Source organism: Tupaia chinensis, unplaced genomic scaffold, assembly GCF_000334495.1.
Source record: "Tupaia chinensis unplaced genomic scaffold, TupChi_1.0 Scaffold000283_1, whole genome shotgun sequence".
NCBI classification, from domain to species: domain Eukaryota; kingdom Metazoa; phylum Chordata; class Mammalia; order Scandentia; family Tupaiidae; genus Tupaia; species Tupaia belangeri.
Window position 1 is genome coordinate 914,892 of NW_006159766.1, and position 25,885 is coordinate 940,776.

The window sequence follows — 25,885 nt, forward strand, 5'->3', positions numbered from 1 at the left end:
CCCCCTCTCTCTCTCTCTCTCTGGTCAAGATTAAAATTAAAATAATAATAATTGTTTGTTTGTTTGTTGCTACAGGGCCCATGCACTCGCCAGAAAGACAGAGACAGAAAGTGAGAAATCACCCCCAAGCGGGGATGACCACGCTGCAATCCCTTCTCCTCTATTATCCTCTTGGAATTTTGTGTACACACCCACACACACACACACACACACACGCATGCACGCACACATACCTGGCATGAGTTTCAAGCTGCTGGGTCCAGGACTCGAACCATAGTTGGCCATGTGCCAGTCTAACGATGTAACCACTACACCATCTGCTGGTCCCTATTTTTATCATTATTATTATTATTATTATCATCACATTATTATTATTTTTAAGGCTTTTGCCATAGGGTGCGTGCACTTGTCAGAGAGAGGGAGAGAGAGACAGTGAGAGAGACAATGAGAAATTACCCTCTGAGGGGGATGGCCACACCACAATTCCTCCATTCCCCTTCTGGGATTTGGGCATGCACGCACATGCACCTGGCATGATTTTCAAGCCACCGGGCATGGGACTGAAACCGCGGTTGGCCCCGTGAGTCCAACCCCTTCACCACCCCGCCACCTACAGGCAGAGATGTCTATTATTTCTTTATTTTTCTTTATTTTTTGTTTTTAAGAGTTTTTTGCTGTAGCGGACATGCCCTCACTGGAGAGACAGACAGAAAGTGAGAAATCACCCCCAGGGGAATGGCTACCCTGCAATCCTTTCTCCTCCATTCTCCTCTCGGGACTTTGGGCACACACACACATACGCTTGGTGTGTTTTAAGCCACTGGGTTTGGGACTTGAACCATAGTCGACTCCGTGGGAATCCAGCGATGCAATCGTTACCCTGTCTGCTGGTCCCGAGATGTTTATTTTTAACGTCTGTCTAAACAGCGCACTAGGAGGAGAAGTCAGGTCACATGACCGTGTCCCGCGGGGTAATCTGACTCCTGCAGGCATCGGCACTCAGGTGTGATAAGTAGTTCAGATTTGCCCACTTCAGTGCATGGGAGGTTTCCCAGAGTGATTTTAAATTTTCATGTTATCTCCATAGGGGAGGAGGTATTACATGTACTTTTTTCAGTCAAAGCGTGGTGCTATTTTCAGCGCTATTTTCTTCTCTCAGTAGATTTTCTTGTATGAAGGCTGCAACTCAGCACTGTGGCCCAACAAAGATCGCTGAGAACTTCCAGCTCACTCTGCAGCCGCTGCAGTCCAGAGTCAAAGGTCATAGGTCCACGTGCCAGGTGGACGTGCCCAGCCCGGCCCAGTGCACGGCCTCCACACGTTACAGCACGGGCTGCTGTTGGGCTTGTGTCCCCTTGAAATCTAGGGGCCTCTGACAGACCTGGCCTGGCCTGGCCTGGCAGAGCTGGCTTGGAATTTGAAAGGGTTATAGCGCACTAAAGGAAGGGTTGCTGGAAGGTGGGGAACACTTGGGTTTGGGAATGATTAAACTTAGAACGAATGTTGGACCAGTACATGGCATAATGGCTACGTCACTGGACTCCCATGTAGTTGACTGTGATTTGAGTTCCAGACCCAGTGGCTTAAAACTCACACCATGCATGTCCGTGTGTGTACGTGCCCAAGATCCCTGGAGGAGAAGGGATTGCTGCATGGCCATCCCCCTAAGGGGGTGATTTCTCACGTTCTGTTTTTCTCTGTCTCTCTGATGAGCACATGCACCCCATAGCAAAGGCCTCTCTCTCACTAAAAAAAGAAAAAGGAAGAAGGTGTGGGCTACCCCATGGCCTGGTGGTTAAGGAAGCCAGATCCCACATGGCTGACTGTGGTTCAAATCCTGACCCTGGTGGCTTGGAAAACACACCGAGTGATGCCCCAAGCCCCAGCAGGTGGAGTGATGGAAGGGAAGGGATTGCAGTGACTGAAGGCCGTTACGAGGTGCTTTCTCCCTCTCCCTCTGTCTGGCAAGTGCATATGTCCTTTGGCAATTAAAAAAAGGAAAAAAAAGGGGGGAGGAGGGAAAGAAAGCAAAGACCTGTATGGGAAAATGGGAGCTCATGACCGGAGGTTTTAGCAAGAGGGTGCTACAGCCACGCACAGCCTCGGGGAGTAGCCCAGAGCTGCTGGCTCCGTGTCGCGGAGGGTATCAGAATGACCCTGGCCACTGGCCATCATGGGGCACTTGTCACCAGGGCCAGATCTCCTCACCGCCTGCTAGGCAGTCCTTGAAAGGAGCTGCCCGTGTGCCCTCACGTCACCTGCTGGTTCTGCTCCCTGGTCTGCCAGCTCGGTGGCCGATGGCCGAGCTGCCCCCCACCCTGGAGAAGTGAGGGGCTAGGGTTGGAACCGGCTGGAGGGAAGCAGGAGGCGCAGCCCGTTCTCCAGCCGGGGCAGCTCACCCCGGGACCGGGAGACGGCGAGCCTGTCCGGCCGCTGTGACTCCAGCACCACCCAGTCCCACAGGAATTTGGATCTGTTTCTGAGCGGCCGGCTTTGAGGCAGCAGGCCTTTGGGAAGTGAGATAAGCCGATGTACACGTGTAGTGATAACCCTCTTTAAAGGACAGCAACAAACGCTTTCACCTGCTCTAGGATGGCGTCTGATAACCAAGGGCAAGTGGCAGCTCCGCCGGGCGGCCCAGCAACGTCCCCGGCACCGTCCCCGGCACGTTCTCGTGGCTCATGGCGTGTTGTTCGGACCCAGTGCCGGTGCTCAGGTGTGGCCAGCCTGGGCTTCGAACTTAGGAGTCTCACTGAGTTCTCTCACATGGTGACCGGTTTCTGAAACACGCTTACTCACAGAGACGACTGCCCCTGGGGGCCGCAGGTGCCCCGTGAGAGCGCGTTTGGCTGGGCCTGCAGGGCCCGTGAGGGGTTCCTGGGACTCTTACCCAGTGACAACGTGGTCGCCATTTACCATCCTGCGGGTGCAGCTCTGGGGTCACCAGGGCACCTGACCAGGCACCACGGATTGCTTTCTATACCTCCGCCCTCGTCCCGGGAGCACCAGGCGGGTGGGGACACTGGCTGCGTCTCTGTAGGAAGTGGAGGTATCAAGCTCACAGCCCTGTAGGGAAGGGAAGCTGAGGGACCCGGGCTAGTGTTCCGGTTCCAGCCTGCTTTGGGGAAGTTATAAGACGACAGCTCCGAGGTCCGGCTTCCTTATCTAAGGATGAGGGAGAGTAAGGGGAATTTTCTCCATGACGTAACTTTTCTTTTCTTTAGTTCTGCCGTTGGACACATGTGCTCACCAGAGAGACAGGGAAAGTGAGAAGGTGAGAAATCACCCTCTGGGGGATGGCCACACAGCAATCCCTTCTCCCCCATTCTCCTCCCAGGATTTTGGGCACGCGTGTTCGTGCGCCTGGTGTGAGTTTTAAGTCACTGGGTCTGGGATTCGAACTGCACAGTTGGCCGTGTGGGATTCGGCCATCTTCAACTCCACACCACCAGCTGGCCCTCCATGACTTTCCAACACCGATAGCCATGGACCCGGGCCTTGTGTGGAGTCCCCAAAGGGTGGGGAGGATCGGGACACGGATGGAGCTGTGAGGGACCTGGAAAGAAGCTTCCATGACGGCCGAGCTGTAGCAGGAGGGGCGGGCTTTATGGTTTCTATTTTTAAGAGAGAGAGTTGGGCCAGCCAGGTGGCACAGTGGTTAAGATGGCCGGACCCCACGTGGCCAACTGCACGCTTCCCAGACCAAAGGCTTGAAAAACACTCCTGGCCTGTGCACGTACACTCGAAGCCCTGAGAGAAGGACGGAGAAGGGATTGTGGCGTGGCCATCCCCCCTGGGGAGATTTCTCACTTTCCCTCTCTCTGTCTCTCTCTGGTGAGTGCATGTGTCCTACAGCAAAAAATGAAAGAGACAGAGCCTTTGTTGCTAGGCCAGCCTCGAACTCACAATCCTCCTGCCTCAGCCTCCCTGGTAGCTAGGATTTTTTAAAATTTTTAATTTTTTTGGAGAGGTCTTTGCTACAGGGCACATGTGCTCGCCAGACAGACAGAGAGACAGAAAGCGAGAAATCACCCCCCAGAGGGGAGGGCCACACTGCAATCCCTTCTCCTCTATTCTCCTCTCAGGATCTTGGGCGTGCACACACACGCGCCTGGCGTGAATTTAAGCCACCAGGTCCAGGACGTGAACCGCGGTTGACTACGTGGGAGTCCAGCGACATAGTTAGTATGCGCTAACTGCTGGTCCCGGTAGCTAGGATTACAGACACATGCCGCTGGGCCAATCTGGAGGTGGTGATTTAATGAGAGAAATACAAAACAAGTTGCTTCCCATTCTGGGTAGAGGTGCAGGCAGAGGATGTTCTTTATGTATATATGCAGCTATAGCATTTCCATGTTCTGGGCTGGCTCTGTGGTCTGGCGATTAAGGCAGCTGGATCCCACGTGGCTGACCCCACGGTTCGAGTCCCAGACCTGGCAACTTGAGAACCATTTATCTAGTTGTGTGTGTGTGTGTGTGTGTGTGTGTGTGTGTGTGTGTGTGTGTGTGCCCAAACTGTGAAAGGAGGGAGAGCTGGAGAGAGGGGATTGTGGCGTGAACAGGCCCTATGGGGAGTGCTCTCCCCCTCTGCGTCTCCATCTCTCTGTCTCTTTCTCTCTCTGGCAAGCCCATGTGCCCTCTGATAAAATTTTAGAAAGTATATGCAGGGAACCAGCAGTTAGCGTACTGGCTATGTCACTGGACTCCCACGTAGTCAACCGCGGTTGGCGTCCCGGAGCCGGTGGCTTAAAACTCACACCGGGCGTGTGTGCGTACGTGCCCAAGATCCCAAGAGGAGAATGGAGGAGAAGGGATTGCGGCGTGACCATCCCCCCTGGGGGGTGATTTCTCACTTTCTGTCTCTCTGTCTCTCTCTGTCTGGCGAGCGCACGCGCCCTATAGCGAAAACCTCTCCAAAAAAAAGAGAGTCTATGCACATTCTTACTTGTGGTCTTTTAAGTTATGAATTATAATAAACACAACGTTTTCTGTCTTAATAAATCAAAATCCCTCCCTCTTTTTGGTTTAAAAGGTGTTAGGTTCTGTGGGTTTTATTCGCACCCTTTCTTTTCCCCTCCTCTCCACTCCTCTGCCTTCACACTGAATTTGAGACGCCATCCCTGGGTAGGATTCCAGCAAGGGTCTGCTCTTCCAGCTTGGGAGTTTATTTTATGGCTGGCAGGTGATTGTGTTAATATGAAATAAACCCTAGGTTAGTAAATAATGTGATTGTTCAAGATTAGTCTTCAAAAGACGACAGCCATTCTCTTGTAAAAATTTAACCTTATGGCCAGGAAGTGATTTGAACCTTGGGTAACTCTCTTGGTGCCTCTTACTCACTCAGAAGCAGGCCCAGAGGTGGGGATTACAGAAACCCGATTCTCTGCTCACTGTGATCACATAGATCTGGAAAGGAATTCCGTCCTGACAGCATTCCTATGCTAGCTGATCCCCTTATCCCAAACAAGTGGAAGGGCCTCAGCGTCCCGGTCTCCTTCCTGCACGCACCCTGGCACCCTGCGACAGGAAGGACAGAAAGACTCCGGGGTCTAGCAGCCAGAGAGGTGCTGCTTCCTGCTCTGACGAAACCCTCCCCAGGGAGTGCTTCCCAGCAGTCGAAGCCTGTGGTAGCCCCTTGTTTTGAGGGTGGGTTAGAATAGCTATTCCATATTTCATTACATCTAAAGATGCTGGGGCTGGCAGGTGGCGTGGTGGTGAAGGCTCCGGACTCCCGCATGGCCAACCGCAGTTTGAATCCTGGACCTGACAACTTGCTTTCTCTCTTGAGTCAAATTAACAAATTAATTAAATAATAAAAAAGATGCCATGTGTTGTAAGATGCGTGCTTATCCCAGAGATGTTAAAATGGAAGAAAAATACATCTTTGACTGGGTAAAATATATATGGCAAGGCTTTTCTTTGTAAAATTTTGAGTAAATATACGTAAGACGTTTTCTTACCCTCCTCATCAAAGAGGTATTGAACCTAAACTTGGGTAGTCTTTTTCAGTAAAACGAAGCTTTTTCTTTTAGAAAAAAATCAAGGGGCCTATTGGTGGCATGGTAATTGAGAAGGCTGGATCCCACATGGCCAACTGCGCGGTTCATGGCCTGGGACCGACAGCTTGAAAACACGCTGGACGCGTGTGCGTGTGCGTGTGCGTGCCCAAAATCCTGAGAGGAGAAGGGACTGCGGCATGGCCTTCCCCCGGGGAATGATTTCTCACTTTTTCTCTCACTGTCTGTCTGTCTCTCTCTCTCTCTCGCTCCGTAGGGCACATGCCCTATAGAAGAAACCTCTGAAAAGCCAAAAAAAGTACATATAGTAAAAGCGATACAATATTAAAGTAGACAAGGTGTCGTGATGACAGTTAAGCACGTAGCACCCCCCTGCAGACACGTGGGGGTGATGCTGTGTCCGTATCCTATCCCGCAGCAGATGTGCAGCTGAGGATGCCTTCTCTCGCACGCTAGCCCTGCACGTTGCTGGAGTCGAGCACCCTCCTTTCCCCAGCTCTTTCCATTGGTATGTTCATAATTTCCCGTGTCCCCGTTTATTTCCAGATTACTCTCTTGGATGCAAAGCGGAGCATGAACATCGGGATCTTTCTGAAGCAGTTTAAGAAGTAAGCTTTTCACACCGTGTGGGTGTGACCCAGCTGAAGGTCACGGCCCTGGACCAGTGAAAGTCATCCCTCATCCCCTCTGACCTCTTAGACCTCGCTCCACGAGTCCTGGTCTGTCATGCACCTGTTCTCCTTCGTGAAAACATAACTTGGTGACTTAAAGCGCAGGAGAACGGCCTTGGGGCATCCACGCAAGCCTGTTGTGGGAGGGAGGGATTTCAAGAGTCATTCGGTGACCCCCCCCCCTTTAGTGACCAGCTGATGAGTCCAATTGGGTCTGAGGTCACCAGAATAGGAGGGGTTCCCATTAGACCAAAGTGATTGTTTCTCTTCCCCCCTAAAAAGACTCCCGGGGGCTATGGCCTCGTTCAGCCCCTCTGGGATGCCCAAGGCGGTGTCAGGGTGAAAGGCCCTCTGAGCTATGTGTCCCCGGGTCCCGGCTACGTGAGCGCTCACACAGAACTGCGGCCAGCCCGGAGGCAGCGAGGACAGCAGGTGGCGGGGTCTGACTGGGTTCCCACTGGCTGGTTCTCTCGGCTCCAGCCCCGTGCCCAGAACACGCATCGTCTCTCCCCAGGTCCCCCCAGTGCATCGTGGATGACATCCATCAAGGCCGCAGCGAGCACTATGGGTCGGAGACGCTGCGGGAGTTCCTGAAGCTCCTGCCGGAGTCGGAAGAGGTGAGGAATTTGGCGCCTGAGTTCTAGAGGCAGACATGATATGCACTCTTAGTGTTTTCCTGAGCGTTGAAATACACGGGAAGGGCGCTCTCCCCCAGAACCCCATGTTTTCTCACATGAAAGTAGAATGTGGGGCCAGCAGGTGGCACGGTGGTTAGGGTGCTGGGCTCCCACATGGCTGACCGTGGTTCGAGTCTTGGACCCAGAGGTTTGAATCCCAGACCTGGTGGCTTGAAACTCACGCCGGGTGTATGTGTGTGCATGGCGCAAATCCTAGGAGAAGAGTGTAGGAGAAGGGAGTGCAGTGTGGACATTCCCCAGGGGGTGAGTCCTCACTTTCCTTCTCACCGTCTCTCTCTGTCTCTCTGGTGAGTGTGCACACCCTATGGCAAAACCCATAAAGAAGAGAGAAAAAAGAAAAAGAGTCGACTGTGTGGGGCCTGGCAGCAAGGGCGACACCCTGCAAGCCTGACGCAGATGGGAGGTTCCGGGTTCGAATCTGGAGCTCTCCCTGAGCTCACTGGGTACACATTTGCCTGTGATCCGGGGCTGGCTGAGGCTGGGGGTCAGTTGTGGCATGAAGACCCCTGGGGGGGGGGGCGCTGCCTCCCTGCCCCTCTCACTGTGTCTCTCTTGCTCATGAAATAAATAAATAAAAGTAAACTTAAAAAGGAGCCAGATGGGAACCAGCAGTTAGCGTAATGGCTATGTCGCTGGACTCCCACGTAGTCGACCACGGTTCGCATCCCGGACCCGGTGGCTTGAAACTCACGCCGGGCGCATGTGCGTGCGTGCCCAAGATCCCGAGAGGAGAATGGAGGAGAAGGGATTGCGGCGTGACCATCCCCCCTGGGGGGTGATTTCTTGCTTTCTGTCTCTATGTCTCTCTCTGTCTGTCTGGCGAGCGCAAGCGCCCTATAGCGAAAAAACCTCTCCAAAAAATAAAATATAAAAGGAGCCAGATGGTGGCACCACAGTGAAATGCGATGCTCTGTGAGGCAATCCCACGTGGGAAAGTCCCCAGTTCGAGTCCAGGGACCCCCTTCGGTACGCTGGGCACACACTTGCCCAGGATCCAGGACCGCTAAAAGCTAGAGGTGGGTGGTGCCATGGAGACCCCATGGGGGTGCTGTCTCTCTCCTGCAAGAGATAAGTAAATAAACTTTTTTTGAGTAAACATGCCCTGCTAGAATGAGCATGGGCTATGGAGTCTGAACCTAATCTGAGCTGTACCGAAATGGAGAATCTTGGGCAGGGCTCTCAGCTCCTGTGAACTTCGGCTTCCTCACCTGTGACGTGACGCTCACGGTGCTTAAATCCCGAGAGGAGAGTGGGGGAGATGGGATTGCAGCGTGGCCAGGCCTCATGGGAACGCTTTCTCCTTCTCGGTTTCTCTTTTCTCTGCCTCTCTCTGGCGAGCAAGCATATCCTCTGGCATATTAAAAAGAAGAAAAAAAAAAAAAAGATAAACTCCCTGTGCCAGATTTAGGGTCTTGTAGCTGTCTCTCGTCATACTCCTGGGCTGCTCGCTCTCGTTTTCTGTTTGCAAATGAAGTGTCAGTGACCAAGGCCATGATTAATTAATGACATTTATTAATGTTAGTTAGTGGTCTTCAGGGAGAGGGACGTGGAACTAACGGTTTGCCCCAGGTCTGCCATGCTGGACGGCCTTCCGCTTTCTCTTCTGCAGAGACTGAGGGTGCCAGAATGCTTGCGAGTGTGCAGAGGGTTTGGCTCATTTGGGTTTTAGAAAGATCTAGTTGCTCTGGAATCTTACTGCTACTTGGAGATTCCTTTCCTTAGGACTCCTCCTTGGGGCCATCCCACTCCTAACTGACCTCATCTTTTTTTTTTCTTTAAGTAAGGGTCGGATTTGATAGCGCGTGTGAAAGTGCTCTGAAAAGCTCACATTTCTAACTCAGTGAGCGCTGGGCGGTTGCCAGCTTCATGCCAGGAAAAGATGGGGGCCGAATCCAATGTCCTTACTGTCTTCATTTCTCACTTAAAATTCAGAGATGATTAAAAGACGCAGAGGGATTTTCCACAGACGCAAACGAGCTGTCCCACGGCTCCCGTGCTAAAGAGCTCTGTTTCTGGAGCTGTGTGGGACAGTTCAGAGGCGAACGTGCAGGGGGAGACGAGGAGTCCGCCACCCCAGCTGCCTGCAGTCCCCAGGGCCCTGGTCCCCACACAGTGCGCTGACCTCTCCCCCCACCCCCATCCGGCACAGGGTCCCTGGAGATTAGCCAGAGGGTTGGGGTCCTGCCTGCTTCCTGGAGCAGCCGTTCCTCCCCACACCCACCCTCCTGCGCGGGTCACCCTCCGTCTGGGTGTCTGACAGCAGGTCACGGCCCCCTGTTTATATTGCCGCTTGGCCTCAGTGACCACGCCCTCCAGTGCCACGGAGCTTCCCCGGGCAGGAACACCCTGACAGTCCCCGGGCTGGGTGGCACCCCGCCCTATCACTGCACCACCTCCCTCTGAGGACGGACTGGCTTGGTGGCCCCTGGCCCCACCTGCACCCGGGGCTGTCGGAGACCCGAAGAATCCCGACAGAGGTGGGAGGATGGGGATGAGGACGGGAGGAGAGGTTCGGGAATGTGGCAGGGACATGGCAAACCCCACATGGCAGGTGGGGACCTCCGTGCCCGAGCCTGGACGGGAAGGCCCTGTGCTCATTTTAGACAGGAAAGGACGCAGGTCCCAGGCACAAGGCAGGGTTCGGGGGCAAGAATGTACTGAGCCTGCTCAGCCCGGCGCCCGCCCCCAGGGTCGGTCAGAGCCGCCATGCCTTCGTGTGACGTCATCCGTCAGTCCTCATTTACAAGCAGGAAACCGAGGCTTGCAAGTCAGGTGTCACCCATCTGGTGTCACAGGATGGCTAGGTGACAGAGGCGGGGTGGACCTGACCTGCTTCTCTGCCCCCCCGGAGGCCGCCTCCTGCGGAGGAAGGGAGGGCAAAGGCTATGCAAGCTGGCCTCCACCGCTGGCCTCGGCCTCTCCTGCACCTCGCTGAGCTGCAGCATGCCGGGTCAGCAAGTGTCCCTTGAATAATGGCCCTGTAATCTTATCAGGGTGCTGGAACCTGGGGGCGGAAACAGCCTTCTCTCCTGCCGGCCCAGCCCACAGGCCAAGCAAAGCCAAGGGTAATTCACTGTCGGGATTCCTCGCCACAAATCTTTCACTGCCCTGCTGGTGCCTCTTCCCTTAAATCTTCCTCTGCGAGCGAGCGTCAGCCACTTGCAGAGGAAGGAGGTGGGCCCTGCAATTAACCCCTGGGGGTGTGCTCTTGTCAGCAGCCGCCCTCCTGGCCTGGCAAGCTCCCCTGTCCGCTGTAGTGTTGGGGTGCAGCGCTGGAAGGTGGAAGCAGGTGGAGTAGCCCCTGGGTACTCTCCATCGGGGAGGTTGGCTGCAGGGGCCAGCCCAGGGGCCTGTGGGTGGGTGCCTGTGGGCAGACCTGCCATGGCAAGGCCGAGCGGGCAGAGCTTGGGCAAGGAGGCTGTGCATTGGTGTCCTGCGTCTTAGGTGACATGCTTGTGGCTGTTGCTGTTGTGATAGGCACAGCGGGGGCATGATGAACGTCAAGTTTGGCCTCAGCCAACAGAATCACGCCTAATCATGATTAGTAAGTGCTGTGTGATGACAGGGACGAGGACGCACAGTAATTACCGGGTTTGTTCACCTCTTTCTCCTTCGCGGCCACTGCCAAGGGCCGGTAATCCCTCTTAATGAACATAAATCTCGTTTTGAAATAGAATAAAGAGCTGTCTGCATGGCATTTAAATTAGAGACCATGGTTCCAGCAGGACTCTCTGCGATCCTTGTGCATTTTTAACCTCGCTCACGGTGTAGCTCGCGGTTCACAGAAAATTGACCTAGTGGACTGAGCATGCCCTGTTCGGATGCTTTAGACACCAGGCCGTGTGTGTGTTCAGAAGTGTTGCCCTGTGTCCCCGCGCCTGGGTGGCAGTTGCAAAACTCTCATTCTTGGAGGGATCAGAATTCATCCTACGGCTTTCTCAATTCAGAACCAAGGCACTTCACTAAACCGGAAGTGCCAGATGGTCCTGACTAGAGCCAGCACTGCAGCCTGGTGGCTAAAGGAGCTGGATCCCGCATAACCAATAGTATGGTTCGATTCCCGGCCCTTCCAGCTTTAAAAATGCACTGAGCACATGTGTGTACATGCCCCAAATCCCAACAAGATAGAGAAATGGAGGACAAGGGGTCATGGCATGACCATGCCCCATTGGGGTGCTTTCTCTCTTCTGTGTCCTTGTGTCTCGCTCTGGTGAGCACACATGCCCTCTGACAAATCGTAAGGCTAAGAACGCTAAAATTGGAGGCAGCAGGTGGCATGGAGGTTACATGTACTGGACTCCCACATGGCTGACTGTGGTTCGAGTCCCAGACCTAACAGCTTGTTTTCTCACTCCCCCCCCATCTCTGTCTCTGTCTCTCTCTCTCTGGTCAAATGAAAATAACAGTAATACGATGAATAAAATTAAATAATTATTTAAAAATGCTAAATTCACTTCTAAGCTTTACATATAGAGAAAATACAATTCTGTAAGTAAAAACCAGTAGTCTTGAAAACTAATATTAGGATGTGAATTGTGCTATTATATTTCATATTTTCAAATAGTTGAGGAAGATATTTCAGTTTGTGGATCTCTGCAAATATTTCTGCTCTGCTTTTGAAATGTCACTTCCCATTGTTCAAGGGCCCTAAAGCCATGTTAGTCGTCATCCAGGGGGTGGAAGAGAGTAAACTTTACTAAGAATAATAAACATGGTACATGCCCCCTGGCCAGCATGAGCTCACAGAGCTTGAGCTCTGCTGACAGCATGAGCTCACAGTCCACGGAGTCTTGTGGGACGACGCAGGCGTGGTGTGGCCGGGGCCCTGGTCTGCTGTCTCTGTGGGGCAGGCCTGCGGTTTGTGAGCTTTCTCTGTGTCTCCACCCTGCTAGCTGTTCGGCTATAAACCTACATAAAAATTCCTTTTTCTTTTATTAAACAACAGTTGAGGGAATATTTGTTTTTGTATTAAAAACTTAGCTTATTGAAATCAGCAGATGGTGTAATGGTTATGTTACTGGACTCCCACATAGTTGACTGCAGTTCGAGTCCCAGACCTGGTAGCTTAAACTCACACCGGGCACATGTGTGTGGGTGCCCAGGATCCCAAGAGGAGAATGGAGGAGAAGGGATTGTGGTGTGGCCATCCTCTCTGGGGGGCAATTTCTCACTTTCCCTGTCTCTGTCTCTCTCCAGCAAGCACATGCGCCCTATGGCAAGACATAAAAACAAACAAACAAATAAAACCAATGCTTGGTCACTGTAGCTGAGGTTGAAAATAAAAATGAGGAGAAGAAAAGGGTAGTCACCTGCGGCACTGCTTAGTCCTTTTCCTGTGTGTGTGGGTGTGTGTGCGAGGGGTGAGGACACGGGCATCGAATCCCCTAATGTGTAGAGATGGGCTTCTGCTGTGTACACTGGTTTATTACCTGCTCTTTTCAGAGGGAGATATTTTTTATTTTAAAGAATTATTTATTTCATTTTATTCGCCATTACTATTATTTTTTATTTTTTTAAAGAATGATTTTATTTAATTTTATTCACTATTATTATGATTTGACCAGAGAGACAGACAGAGAGAGAGAGAGAGAGAGAGAAAGCCACCAGGCCTGGGACTTGAACCATGGTCGGCCATGTGAGAGTCCAGCACCCTTAACCACCATGCCACATGCCGGCCCCACAATTGATATTATTTTTTAATTTGCTACAGGATATGCTTACTAGAGAGAGAGAGGGAGAGGGAGAGGGAGAAAGCAAGCACTCAGGTCCGGGGCTCGAACTGCAGTCGACCGTGTGGGAGTCCAGCACCTCAACCACCACACGACCGGCTGGCCCTCAAAGGGAAAGCCTAACACTGACCTTCCTGTTGTCGAAGCGGGGCTCGTTTGCAGAGCCCTGCCTGCTCACAAGGTACCGTAGTCCTTCCTCTGAAGCTGTCCCACGTGGCGGGGAATTTGGCCACAAACAGGAGAGCCAGTGACTTGGCAGTTAGGGCAGCTGGAGCCCACGTGGCTAACTGGATCCCACGTGGCTAATGGGGTCCCGCCTGGCTAACTGGGCCCCACATGGCTAATGGGGTCCCGCGTGGCTAACTGGGCCTCACATGGCTAATGGGGTCCCGCGTGGCTAACTGGATCCCACCTGGCTAACTGGGCCCCACCTGGCTAACTGGGTCCCACCTGGGTAACAGGGCCCCGCGTGGCTAACTGGGTCCCACGTGGCTAACTGGGCCCCACGTGGCTAACTGGGTCCCACCTGGCTAATGGGGCCCCGCGTGGCTAATTGGGTCTCACGTGGCTAACTGGGTCCCACCTGGCTAACGGGGCCCCACGTGGCTAACTGGGTTCCACCTGGCTAATGGAGCCCTGCGTGGCTCACTGGGTCTCACCTGGCTATCTGTGCAGTTCGTGTCCCGAACCTGGCGGCTTGTAAAACGCTGTGGGTATGTTGTGCACGCTCAGGATGCTGAAAGGAGGGAGAGATGGAGAAGGGATTGTGGCGTGGCTGTCCCCCAAGGGGTGGACTTTCTCACTGCCCTTTCTCTTTCTCTCTCTCTGTGTCTCTCAGACAAGCACAGGTACCCTCTGGCAAAATTAGAAGAAAAACAAAAATCTGTGTGAGACCAGTGTTAGTGTTTTTATACCCAAAATACTCAGTAAGACCTTTTTCACTTACAACTGAAAGGACCTCGCTTTAGTGACTGTCCACTCTTCTCCCAGCGACCCCACTTTCTGACCGATGCTTAGAGAGAACGTTCATCCTTAGAACCGATCTCTTTCAGTCCGTCCCTTCAGAGCCGTCCTGGGATGCCCATGGCCCCAGCCGTCTGGCTTGTGCAGGGCTGTACTCCCGCATTCGTGGACATAACACTGGTTTTCCCCGTTATATGCTGTGTAGACCCAGCCGATGGGAAGGGTCCCCTTTCTGTCTGAGATCTGCATTTTAGTTCATTTGAATCTAGCACTGAAATTCTATTTTCTTAGAATTCTAAGATGAAATGAATAATCTTTTCATTGCCAGAGGGTGTGCGCACTTGTCAGAGAGCGAGAGCGAGAGCAAGAGAGCAAGCAGTCCCCTCGATGGGGTGTGGTCATGCTGCCATTCCTTCTTCTCCATTTTTCCTTCCTGTGGGGACCTGGACTTTGCATCCACACAGGCTCAGCATGTTTAAAATAATCTTACATGTTGGGACCAGCAGATAGTGTAATGGTTACGTCATTGGACTCCCACATAGTTGACCGCGGTTCAAGTCCCTGACCTGGTGGTTTAACACTCATGCCAGGCGTGTGTATGTGCATGCCCCAAATCCCAGGAGAATGGAGGAGAAGGGACTGTGGCATGGCCATCCTCCCGGGGGCTGATTCCTCACATTCTCTGTCTCACACAGTGTCCGTGTGACACTGGCGGTTAGGGCAGCCGAATCCCACACGGCTAACTGTGCAGTTGTGTCCCAGACCTGGTGGCTTGAAAAACATTCTGGGTACATGTGTGTGCATGGTGTGTCCTATCACAAAAAGCTCTCCGAAATCATCCTCACTATCCTCATCTTAGATTTTAACCCGAAGTGGTTTTTGTCTCTACCCCGTTTCCACCCGTCTTCCAGGTCAAGAAGTTAAAGGCATTCAGCGGTGACGTGTCCAAACTGTCCCTGGCGGACTCCTTCCTGCACTGTCTGATTCAGGTGCCCAAGTAAGTCCCCGCTCAACGTTCTCTGCGGAGCCCCCTTTTCAAACGAGTGACACGCAATTCTACAGTCTTCCTTCTTATTTCTCAGCTATCCACTTCGGATCGAAGCCATGGTGCTAAAGAAGGAATTTTTACCTTCTTGTTCTTCTCTGTACACAGATATAACCATTTTAAGAACGGCTACAAAAGGTAAGGGGGTGCGCGGCCCCTCACCCCATTCGTCTTAGTCACGTGAGCTGCAGTTGATTTCCCGTAAAAGAATTCCCTGTAAGTTAGGGATGGAAAGTTCCTTTTTCGATAGATCACCAAAGGGGAGTGAGGCGTTCCTAAGATGCATTTGAGGTTTATTTCTATTTACTTCGCCCCTAATGGATGCAGACTTGCAAATTATCCCCCTGTGAAAGAAAGTTCCTTTCCTCTCAGTCTCAGGCTTCAGAGGAAATTCTGCTGGTTGCCATCACCCCTGCTCCTCTCCTGGCTGCGACCACCCCTGCTCCTCTGTGGTGGCCATCACCCCTGCTCCTCTGTGGTGGCCATCACCCCTGCTCCTCTGTGGTGGCCATCACCCCTGCTCCTCTGTGGTGGCCATCACCCCTGCTCCTCTGTGGTGGCCATCACCCCTGCTCCTCTGTGGTGGCCATCACCCCTGCTCCTCTGTGGTGGCCATCACCCCTGCTCCTCTGTGGTGGCCATCACCCCTGCTCCTCTGTGGTGGCCATCACCCCTGCTCCTCTGTGGTGGCCATCACCCCTGCTCCTCTGTGGTGGCCATCACCCCTGCTCCTCTGTGGTGGCCATCACCCCTGCTCCTCTGTGGTGGCCATCACCCCTGCTCCTCTGTGGTGGCCATCACCCCTGCTCCTCTGTGGTGGCCATCACCCCTGCTCCTCTGTGGTGGCCATCACCCCTGCTCCTCTGTGGTGGCCATCACCCCTGCTCCTCTGTGGTGGCCATCACCCCTGCTCCTCTGTGGTGGCCATCACCCCTGCTCCTCTGTGGTGGCCATCACCCCTGCTCCTCTGTGGTGGCCATCACCCCTGCTCCTCTGTGGTGGCCATCACCCCTGCTCCTCTGTGGTGGCCATCACCCCTGCTCCTCTGTGGTGGCCATCACCCCTGCTCCTCTGTGGTGGCCATCACCCCTGCTCCTCTGTGGTGGCCATCACCCCTGCTCCTCTGTGGTGGCCATCACCCCTGCTCCTCTGTGGTGGCCATCACCCCTGCTCCTCTGTGGTGGCCATCACCCCTGCTCCTCTGTGGTTGCCATCACCCCTACTCCTCTGCTGGGGTACTCTCTGTGTGGATGTGTGTGTGTGGGGTGTGGTATGTAATCATGCTGGGGTGTGTGTGTGTGGTACGTGGCGTGTATGTGATATGTTGAGTGTGGTACACGTGTAGTGTCTGTGCATGTGTATGTAAAATGTGTGTGTGTGGCGCGTGTGTAGCGTGTGTGTATGTGTGACGTGTCAGGTGTGTGGGGTGTCTGTGTGGGTATGTGTGGCATGTGTGGTGTATCCATACATTGTGCTCAGTTTGCGGTGTGTGTGGTGTGTCTCTGTGTGTGCAGTGTGTCGTATCTTGTGTTCTGAGTATGTGATGTGTCTAGGTGCGTGTATGGTGTCTGGTGTATGTGTGTGGTGTGTCTGTGCGGTTGTTGGGGCTGTGTGTAGTGTGTTGGGTGTGCAGTGTCTGTGAGTCCTGTATATCTGTGTGTGTAGGGTATGTGTGTGTGTGCATGCACCAGGCTGGGGCCCTGGGTCAGTTGCTGGCCTGCCCTGGCCTGTGTGTGTGATGTGTCTTGTGTGTGAGGAGTGCGTGTCTGTGTATGCATGGTGTGTGTGCGTGTGTGCACTGTATTTGGGTGCAGTGTCTGTGTGTGAGGGATATGTGTCTGTGCATGCAATGTGTGTATGTGGATGGTGGTGTGTGTGTATGAGAGTGTATATGTGTGTGTGTGCGCACTGATTTGAGTGCAGTGTGTGTGCAGTGTATGTGTGTGTATGGTGGTGGTGGTGTGTGTGTGTGTGTGTGTGTGTGTGTATGCACCAGGCTGGGGCCCTGGGTCAGTTGCTGTTCCCCCCCCCGGCCTGTGTGTGTGATGTGTCTGTGTGTGAGGCATGTATGTCTGTGTGTGCAGTGTATGTGTGTGTATGTGAATGTGTGTTTGTGTTGTGTGTGTAGGGTGTGTGTGTGTGTGCATGCACCAGGCTGGGGCCCTGGGTCAGCTGCTGTCCTGCCCTGGCCTGCGTGTGTGTGTGTGCACTGTATTTGAGTGCAGTGTGTGTGCAGTGTATGTGTGTGTATGGTGGTGAGAGTGTATGTGTGAGTGTGTGTGTATGGTGGGGTGTGTGTGTGTGTGTGCATGCACCAGGCTGGGGCCCTGGGTCTGTTGCTGTCCCCCCCGGCCTGTGTGTGTGATGTGTCTGTCTGCGAGGCATGTGTGTCTGTGTGTGCAGTGTATGTGTGCGTATGTGAATGTGTGTGTGTGTGTGTGTGTGTGTGTATGCATGCACCAGGCTGGGGCCCTAGGTCAGCTGCTGTCCCACCCTGGCCCATGTGGGTGGCTGCATGTCAGGAGCAGTGTCCCCTCCAGCACCTGCCGTGTGAGTCAGGCCAGGTGGCCCGTGTTCTGTTCTGTGGTGCCCCCACTCCCCTCTTCTGCTCCAGACTCCGACGTCTGGTGGGCTGCTTGGGCTTGAGGGGGGCCAGTGCATCATTTCTCTGTGAAGGTGGCCGCGGGCCTGGGGACTGCTGTCAGCTGCTGGTGTTTCCAGGCCTGAGGGCCGGGGTGCTGCTCTCTGGCATCTACAGCGCTCAGACAGCAGCTGCCTGCTCCTCCCAAGCCTCTCGGCACCGCGGACCCCCAGGTCCCCCAGCCTTCATCCCCCCAGCCCGTTTCCCCTCGGTCATTTTCTGCATGTCTAGTTCTGTGCAGTGTTCCCGTCAGCTGCTCTGGCCCGGACTGAAGTTTTCTTTCCAGCCCATCGTATTGTTCTCATTTTAGAGAAGACACTAGGAATGAAACAGATTTTTTCCCTTTGAATACAGACGCCCTTTAAAATGTCTTCCCACCCAAGGACAATTGCAGCCACTTTGGAAGGAGTGTTCTTCCCGCTCAAATAGAGAGGAGAGAGTGTGTTTTCACATTGAGCAATGCACACTGGTGGGCGCGGGAGGTTTCTTATCTGGTTACCCTTCCCGGCTGGCCTCGTCAGATAACGCAGCATCGGCAGGGATCCAAACCTGAGTTTTCGAACGTAACTCTAGACTCGGTGGAGAATATTAACTGGCAAATACCACACTTTATTATTACTAGACACCATAATTCTAATAGTCGGCTTTCCTTTGTAGCTTTTCAAATATTTGAAAGTGTTAAAATTTTGTTTCCTTTAGACTAAAGAGCTAGTTACTGTAAGTCCCCTTTTGAGGCCTTCAGCCAACCCAGATGCAATGCGGAGCTTTGAGTCACGTGGGGAGATCCTCTGAGTGCTCGGGCCCTGAGGGCTGGTGTTTTGCAAGTTATTTACATGTCATCCCAGCGTGTTTATTTTTTATCTCTTCCTTACTCATTGGGTAAGCAAAACATTGCTTGCTGTTGGTTTTCATAATCCAGAAACATAGCCTCAAAGCCCAGTGGACATACAGGAGAAAAGTTAAAGAAATAATTGCTGAGGGACCAGCAGTTAGCGTAATGGCTATGTCGCTGGACTCCCATGTAGCCGATCGCAGTTCAAGTCCTGGACCCAGTGACTTAAACTCACGCTGGGCACATGTGCATGCGTGCCCAAGATCCCGAGAGGAGAATGGAGGAGAAGGGATTGTGGCGTGGCCATCCCCCCCGGGAGGTGATTTCTTACTCCCTATCTCTCTGTCTCTCTGGCCAGTGCATGCGCCCTGTAGCAAAAACCTCTCCAAAAAAAAAAAAAAAAAAGGAAAAAGAAAAAGAAAAAAAGAACTACAGGGTGAATGAATGCCTTTTCATTCTTCTTTGGTATTTTCCACTGCCTGAAGGTGTTCTGTATGGAACTACTGAGGTCCTTTCTCTGTCGCGTGTTCGATTCTCCGTTAAGCACTCCAGCGTGGTCTCCCAGGACCAAAGGCTGCCCCAGGTGCACTGCACAGCGGGCTGCGTGCGTCCCGGCCTCTGAGTACAGGTTAGGGTTAGCGCCTGTGTTAGACACCCCTGCCCTGCCGGCCCGGAGCCGCAGGCTCCTCTAAGGTGCCCTGCTGTGTTCTTCTCTAGAGCTGATGACCTGCGAGGAGCTCCACTCCATCCTGCACCTGGTGCTGCAGGCCGGCAACATCATGAACGCCGTAAGTGACACCCAGAGCCATTGACTTGTGTTCTCCGCTTTGTCTTTCTGAAGGTTTAACACTCCCGCTTTTTCTCTTGCTTTGTCTTCTTTAGGGAGGGTATGCTGGCAATGCGGTGGGATTTAAACTGTCTTCTTTGCTCAAATTGGCAGACACAAAAGCCAACAAGCCAGGGATGAACCTCCTGCATTTTGTTGCACAGGTATGTGGCCATGATTAATACAGAGGGCGCGTAGGCATCCCTCCTGGAGGCGGTGATGTTTTCTCCAGAGGTGAGGTAGTGTCCCACAGCGTTAGGTGAGGGCCGACAGGTTCCAGGCAGGGTCTGGGTGCGGAAGCTCCACACGCAAATCCCTGAGTTGGGTTGCACCGGGGGCTCGTGGGGCTGCTGGGAGTGGGGAGGCAGGCAGGGAGGCTGGGGAAGGGAGGTGGCTTGGAAGGGTTCCGAGGTCCAAGAGGGGGAATTTGGGTTTCCTGCTTTCCCGGCAGGAGCCCAGGAGAGTGTGTGCTGAGGCTAATGGCACTCCAGGCTTTTTGTTTTTGCTTTAGGGAAGTGAGGCGCCGTGGAGCTAGGGAGGAGTGCAGAGAGATGTGGAAGCAGGGACGCATCTTGGTGGCAGTTGGCTCTACTGTTTGGTGACAGTTGAGGGCGATGGGTGCAGGGAGGGAGGGCAGAGGACTGGCACTGAGCCCTTGCTGGTGGCAGGCTGGCTCTACTTGTGGCCCGTTTTGTATAAAGACCACGCTCCTCTCCCCTCCACGAACCGTGCGTGAAGGCCTCGGTGCCCGCAGGGGCCTGGGTCTGACTATGGACATTGCTGCTTTTTTTTTTTTTAAGCATTTACAGTTTATTTCATTTACGAGAAATAGCTACAGAAACAGGTACTTTTTGTTTGTTTGTTTAAGAACTATTTTATTTAACTTTATTTACTTATTTATTTTTAATTTGACCAGAGAGGGACAGAGTGAGAGGGAGAGAGAGAGGGAGAGAGAAAGCAAGTTGCCAGTCCAGGACTCGAACCGCAGTCGACCGTGTGGGAGTCCAATGCCCTTAACCACCAGGCCACCTGCTGGCCCCCTGATGGTGTCTTTTTAAAGGTTCTTTTTAAAGTTTATTTCTTTCTTCCATGATCGTGGGACAGAGAGAGAGGGAGAGGACACCCCAGTAGACCCTCCTGCTGCAGTCCACCCCGGCCTCCGCCGGCCAGAGTCATGGCCGAGCACGGGGCCCAGGCACGTGCGGGGAGGCCTCAGGACACGAGCCCACGTGTCCTGGGTGGCTCAGCATCACCGAGCATTGCGTCACCGCTGTGCCCATGGTTGGCTGTTTTGCTTCCTTTTTTGACTGGAAAACATCGAGGTAGCTGGGTCCAGAGTGACAGACCCACCGGGCCAGTCACCTCTTTGTGGTTCAACGATTTCCACTGCCTGTCCCAATTCATGCATCCCTCACCGAGTCCCCTGTTCCCGTGACACCGGGACCGGCTCTTCAGCGCCACCAGGAGGAAGTGTGTTGCACGCTTGTTTCCAATGGGAGCTTCAGTGTGGGGTGGACGGGAGGTCCTGCCCGCCCTGTCTTAGCTGGACCTTCATTGGGCAGCTTCTCAGCATCTGCTCATCTGCTGGGGACAGCCATCGCGGAGCTCAGGCCGGGGGAGCGGGCGGGGCAGGAGGCGACTCCGCCAGTGCTCAGCTCAGCGTCTGGCACGGAGGACGCCCACGTGAATGGCCATCTGTGACGGTGCTGTTCTTCCAGAGGCACTGAAAAGCTCACTCTGGGGGCATTAAAGGAGAAAACGTGCTTCTTCTCTAGCATTGGTTACAGACACTAGATGAGGGTCTTGTCTTTGTTTTGTTTTGTTTTTGTTTTTCCATTGCCAGAGGGCACGTGTGCTCGCTGGAGGGAGGGGGAGAAAGCACACCCAGAGGAGTGTGTTCATGCCACAGCCCCTTTCTCCGTCCCGGGATTTGTGTGCGTGTGCCAGGCATCATTTCTCTTTTCTTTTCTTTCCTTTCCTTTCCTTTCCTCTTCTCTTCTCTCTCTTCTCTTCTCTTCTCTTCTCTTCTCTTCTCTTCTCTTCTCTTCTCTTCTCTTCTCTTCTCTCCTCTCCTCTCCTCTCCCTTTCCTTCTTTCTTGTCTCTCTCCTTCTCCTCTGCTCTTCTCTTTGCTTTTCTTCTTTTGGAGAGGTTTTTGTTATAGGGTGCGTGCACTCACCAGACAGACAGAGAGAGACAGAGAGACAGAAAGCGAGAATCACCCCCCAGGGGGGATGGCCACGTCGCAATCTCTTCTCCTCCATTCTCCTCTCGGGATCTTGGGCACACATGCACACGCGCCTGGCATGAGTTTTAAGCCGCCTGGTCCAGGACTCGAATCGCTATTGACTACGTGGGAGTCCAGTGACATAGCCATTACGCTAACTGCTGGTCCCATCAGGCATGATTTTCAAGCTGTCAGGGTTGGGATTCAAACCACAGTTGGCCATGTGGGATCTGGCTCCCTAAACCTCTAGTCTACAGGGCCTGGCCAAGAAGGAGGGTCTTCAGAAAGTTTATGGGGAGTACATATATTTTTTTTAAATGCATGGTTTTCCTTTTTTTTTTTCACACCCAAATAAACTCAGACCTTAATTGTATTTTTCTATGAACTTTTGCAGTCCCCTTGTATTTTGGCAGAGTTTTCCAGGTCCCTGCGTGTAGTCGCTCTGGGTGACACGGTCCCTGCCCCTGCGGGGAAGCCCCTGGGGTCCGTAATTGTTCTCTGCCCACCTGCCTAACTCTCACCCTCCAAACAGGCGAAGAATCCAGCTGCCTCCGTGGCTTGTGCACCTCTGGTTAGACTGAGTTTGCGAACTGGTTTAGCCGCTGACGGCATCTCGGCCATGCGCAGACCTCCGTGGACAGGTGCTATACAGGCAGGACAGGTTGGATTCTCTGAGGGCCCTGCTGAGCTGCCGCCTCCCATTGAGCACACGCGGTATTGCGTGTCCAGATCAATTGCTCTGGGAACAAAAATGTGTCTTGAGCTCAGGGAGTTCTGGTAAACCTCACTGAGAACATTGGTTCACGCCTCAATGAATTGCTTTGAATGCATCTAGCTTAAAAAGAGGAGCAATGGGACCAGTAGATGGTATAATGGTTATGTCGCTGGACTCCCATGCAGTTGACCACAGTTTGAGTCCTGACCCTGTAACTTAAATTTCATGCCAGGCGCGTATGCGTGTGTGCCCAAGATCCCGAGAAGAGAATGGAGAAGAGATTGCGGCATGGCCATCCCTGCTGGGGGTTGATTTCTCACTTTCTCTCTCTCTGTCTCATTGGCAAGTGCACATGCTCTGTAGAGAAATCTCTCTTATAAAAAAATGTAAAAAAAAAAAAAAAAAAAAGACGAGCCGTGTCTTTTGAGGTTTCTTTAGGCTCTAAGAAAATTGTTTTGGGGCCAACCCCATGGCTTAATGGTTAAAAGAACTGGACCCCACATGGCCAACTGAAGTTCAAATCGTGGCCCTGGTAACTTGGGAGACATGGCAGACACGTGAATGCATGCCCTAGGTCCTGACGGCACGGGGAAACCGAGGAGGGGGATTGTGCCTGACCGTACCCCAGCGGGGGTGCTCTTCTCCCTCTCCCTCTCTCTGTCTCTCCATCTCTCTGGCAAAGGCATATAGTTTCTGGCAATGTGCTAAAATTGTTTTCTTCTAGTTCTATCCATACGGTAAGAGACAGTTGCGCATTTCTTTCAGGAAGCCCAAAAGAAAGATGCCGTTCTTCTAAACTTTTCAGAAAAACTGCAGCATGTCCAGGAGGCTGCTAGGTAAGTGAGGAAACTTGGCGGTGAAGTGTGAGGGTTTGGGGTTTGTTTGGTCACCTGCCCTCCTCAGAAAGGCGATGAACAGTGACAACTTTCGGATGCAAGTCTGGACATTAGAAAGGGTGTCCAGTTGAACTTCTAGGTCTTCTCTCCATTTGTTTTCCAGAAGTCTGTGTGTAACCTCTGCAACTTGGGGATTCTGACATTTTTTTAATGTTTATTTTTAAACCAAAAAAACCTCCTTCAATCTATTCTAATGGATATCATCAGCATTATAAAAATACGGATTAAGAACTTCAAATCCCTCCACACCCAAAAAATGCAGCTCAAACAACACACTTTGGGAGTTGGTGTGCATCCATCAACTGTCAAACTCTCCGGGCTGTCCACCTCTAATTCCTTGTAGAATTTCCCGTGGAGTATTTATTTTCTATTGCATTAAAAGGGGTTGGAGCCAGACCAACAACCGTGAAAGGATTTTATTTTCAATTAGTCACTCAACATTACAGAGAAGGTGTCTACCGAACATTAAGCTCTGTTTACATCACTCCAATTAACTTCTGAGCCTAACAGAGCTTTGTCTTTTAATGTAATTCTGCAGGTTGAGCATTCCAAAATGCAAAATCCAAACTGCTTCTAAATCCCAACCTTTTCAAGCACCAATGTGGTGCCACAATGAAAGATTCTATACCTGATCTCATGTGATGTGTTACGGTCAAAACATTGCAATACAAAAATATTGTATGGAATTACCTTCCTGCTATGTGTGCATGACGTGTATAGGAAATGGCGATGAATTTTGTGTTTAGTCTTGGGTTCCAGCCTGAAGATATATTATTTTGTATCTCAAATATTCTGAGATCCCCCAAAAATCTGAAATCCAGAACACTTCTGGTCCCTTGTGTTTCAGATAAGGACTGCCCTGCCCATAGCCTGTGTGTACGTGATATTTTGAGTTTTGTGCTTTTAAATGTATAATTTATAATCATGCATTGTGTGATACATCTCAGGCAACCAGCTCTTCAAAAAAAAAAAAAAGTCCTACTTTGTAGTGTTTGCTGCTTTTCATGCCATTAAACACTGTTATCAGAGGCCAGCAGGTGGCGTGGTGGTTAAGGGCACTGGACTTCCACATAGCTGATTGCAGTTCAATTCCCAGACCTGGCGGCTTGCTTTTTCACTTTCTTCTCTCTCTTTCTTACTCTGTCCCCCTGTGGTCAAAGTAAAATAAGTAAAGTTAAATAAAATAATTAAAAAACAAACAAACCCTGTCCCTGTAGGTCTGGCTCTGTGGCACAGTGGTTAAGAGAGTCAGATCACACATGGCTGACCACGATTTGAACACCGGCCCGGCAGCTTGAGATGGGTGAATAGGAGTGGGTGCCACCGGCCCAGCAGCTTGAGATGGGTGAATAGGAGTGGGTGCCCAGGATCCTGTGGGAAGACACGGAGGAAAAAGGATTGTGGTGTGACCATGCCTCATCCAGGGGTGCTTCTTAAGCCCCTCTCTAGTGAGCCCATGTGCCTTCCAGTGGTTGAAAATAGAAACTGCCACCATGGTTGATTTCAAGGCACCTCCCGAGGTCCAGAATGGGGAGAGGGGAAGAGATGGCCCAGCTGGCCCTTGTGAGCCTGCCCAGCCCCAGCTGTGGATGCCGGCCCAGGGCATGCCATTTACCTACGCACCATGGCAGCCACCAACTGTAGACTGAGGACCCCGGCTCACCGTCCCCTGTTGCCAGCATTGCCACAGGGCACGCGTGTTTCCCGCAGTCGGGCTGTCTGTTCCAAGGCGTCGGCAGTTCATAAATCCTTTACGTGTCACCAGCCTGTTCTCCAGAAAGAACGGCCTGCTTCTTCTAAGAGATGAGCTGTTTTGTTCCTGAATTATCAGTGAAATTTGGAAATTTTTTTCCTGACTGGTATAGAGACAGTTAGAGACCTGGCTGCTAAGAGAGTTAGGAGAGAACATACTTTTTAAAAAAAATAGACAGGCTCTCACTCCGTCACAATCCCCCTGCTTCAGCTTTCTGAGCAGTGGGACCCCTGGCACGCACTGCCACACCCAGTAGGGTGGGCCAGGAATCAAGCCGGGCCTCCCCGTGGCCTCGCCTGCTGAGCAGCAGCGTCTACCAGTGCGAACCACCGTGTGGACCGGAGGTGACCCTTTCAAACTGGTATTTCTGGTTAGAATTCGATGGGAACCTTAGCTAAATACTGTCTCAGAAAAGCCCCGTTCAGGCAGGTTTGTTTATCTGAAGTGGAAGGAGAGACTTGTGGAGTGCAGACAGCTCTCAGACGGGTGCCCGGGGCTCACGACGGTGGGAAACGTGATCGAACCATCAGAAGGGAAAACGGATTCTTTTTTTTTTTTTTTTTTTTTACACTTGCCAAAGGTCACGTGTGCTCACTAGAGAGAAGGAGAAGGTCAAAAAGGGGAAAAGCACCCTTTCATGTCACCATCCTTTCTCCTCCATGTCTTAGTCTTCTCAGGGCTTGGGGCCCGTACTAGGCACGTGTTTCAGGCCTCTTGAACTGATCGGCCATGTGGGATCCAGCCCCCTTAACCATTAGGCTACGGGGCCAGCTCTGGCTTTCAGTTTTTGTGTTATGTTTTCATGTTTTTGCCATAGGGCACATGGCCTTGCTGGAAAGCGATAGAGACAGAGAAGGGGGAAAAGTGAGAAAGC

General features: G+C 52.4%; 1 protein-coding gene across 1 annotated transcript in view; it reads left to right on the forward strand.

The window, feature by feature from the left end:
- Positions 1-25,885, forward strand: part of FHDC1 (FH2 domain containing 1) — a 55,271-nt gene that overhangs the window by 18,251 nt on the left and 11,135 nt on the right. Inside the window, exons 5-11 of the mRNA XM_027772557.1 lie at positions 6,564-6,625; positions 7,203-7,305; positions 14,990-15,075; positions 15,161-15,261; positions 19,314-19,384; positions 19,479-19,586; positions 23,128-23,198. Of these exons, the coding sequence (XP_027628358.1) occupies positions 6,564-6,625; positions 7,203-7,305; positions 14,990-15,075; positions 15,161-15,261; positions 19,314-19,384; positions 19,479-19,586; positions 23,128-23,198 (602 nt within the window). The remainder of the gene's footprint in view (positions 1-6,563; positions 6,626-7,202; positions 7,306-14,989; positions 15,076-15,160; positions 15,262-19,313; positions 19,385-19,478; positions 19,587-23,127; positions 23,199-25,885) is intronic.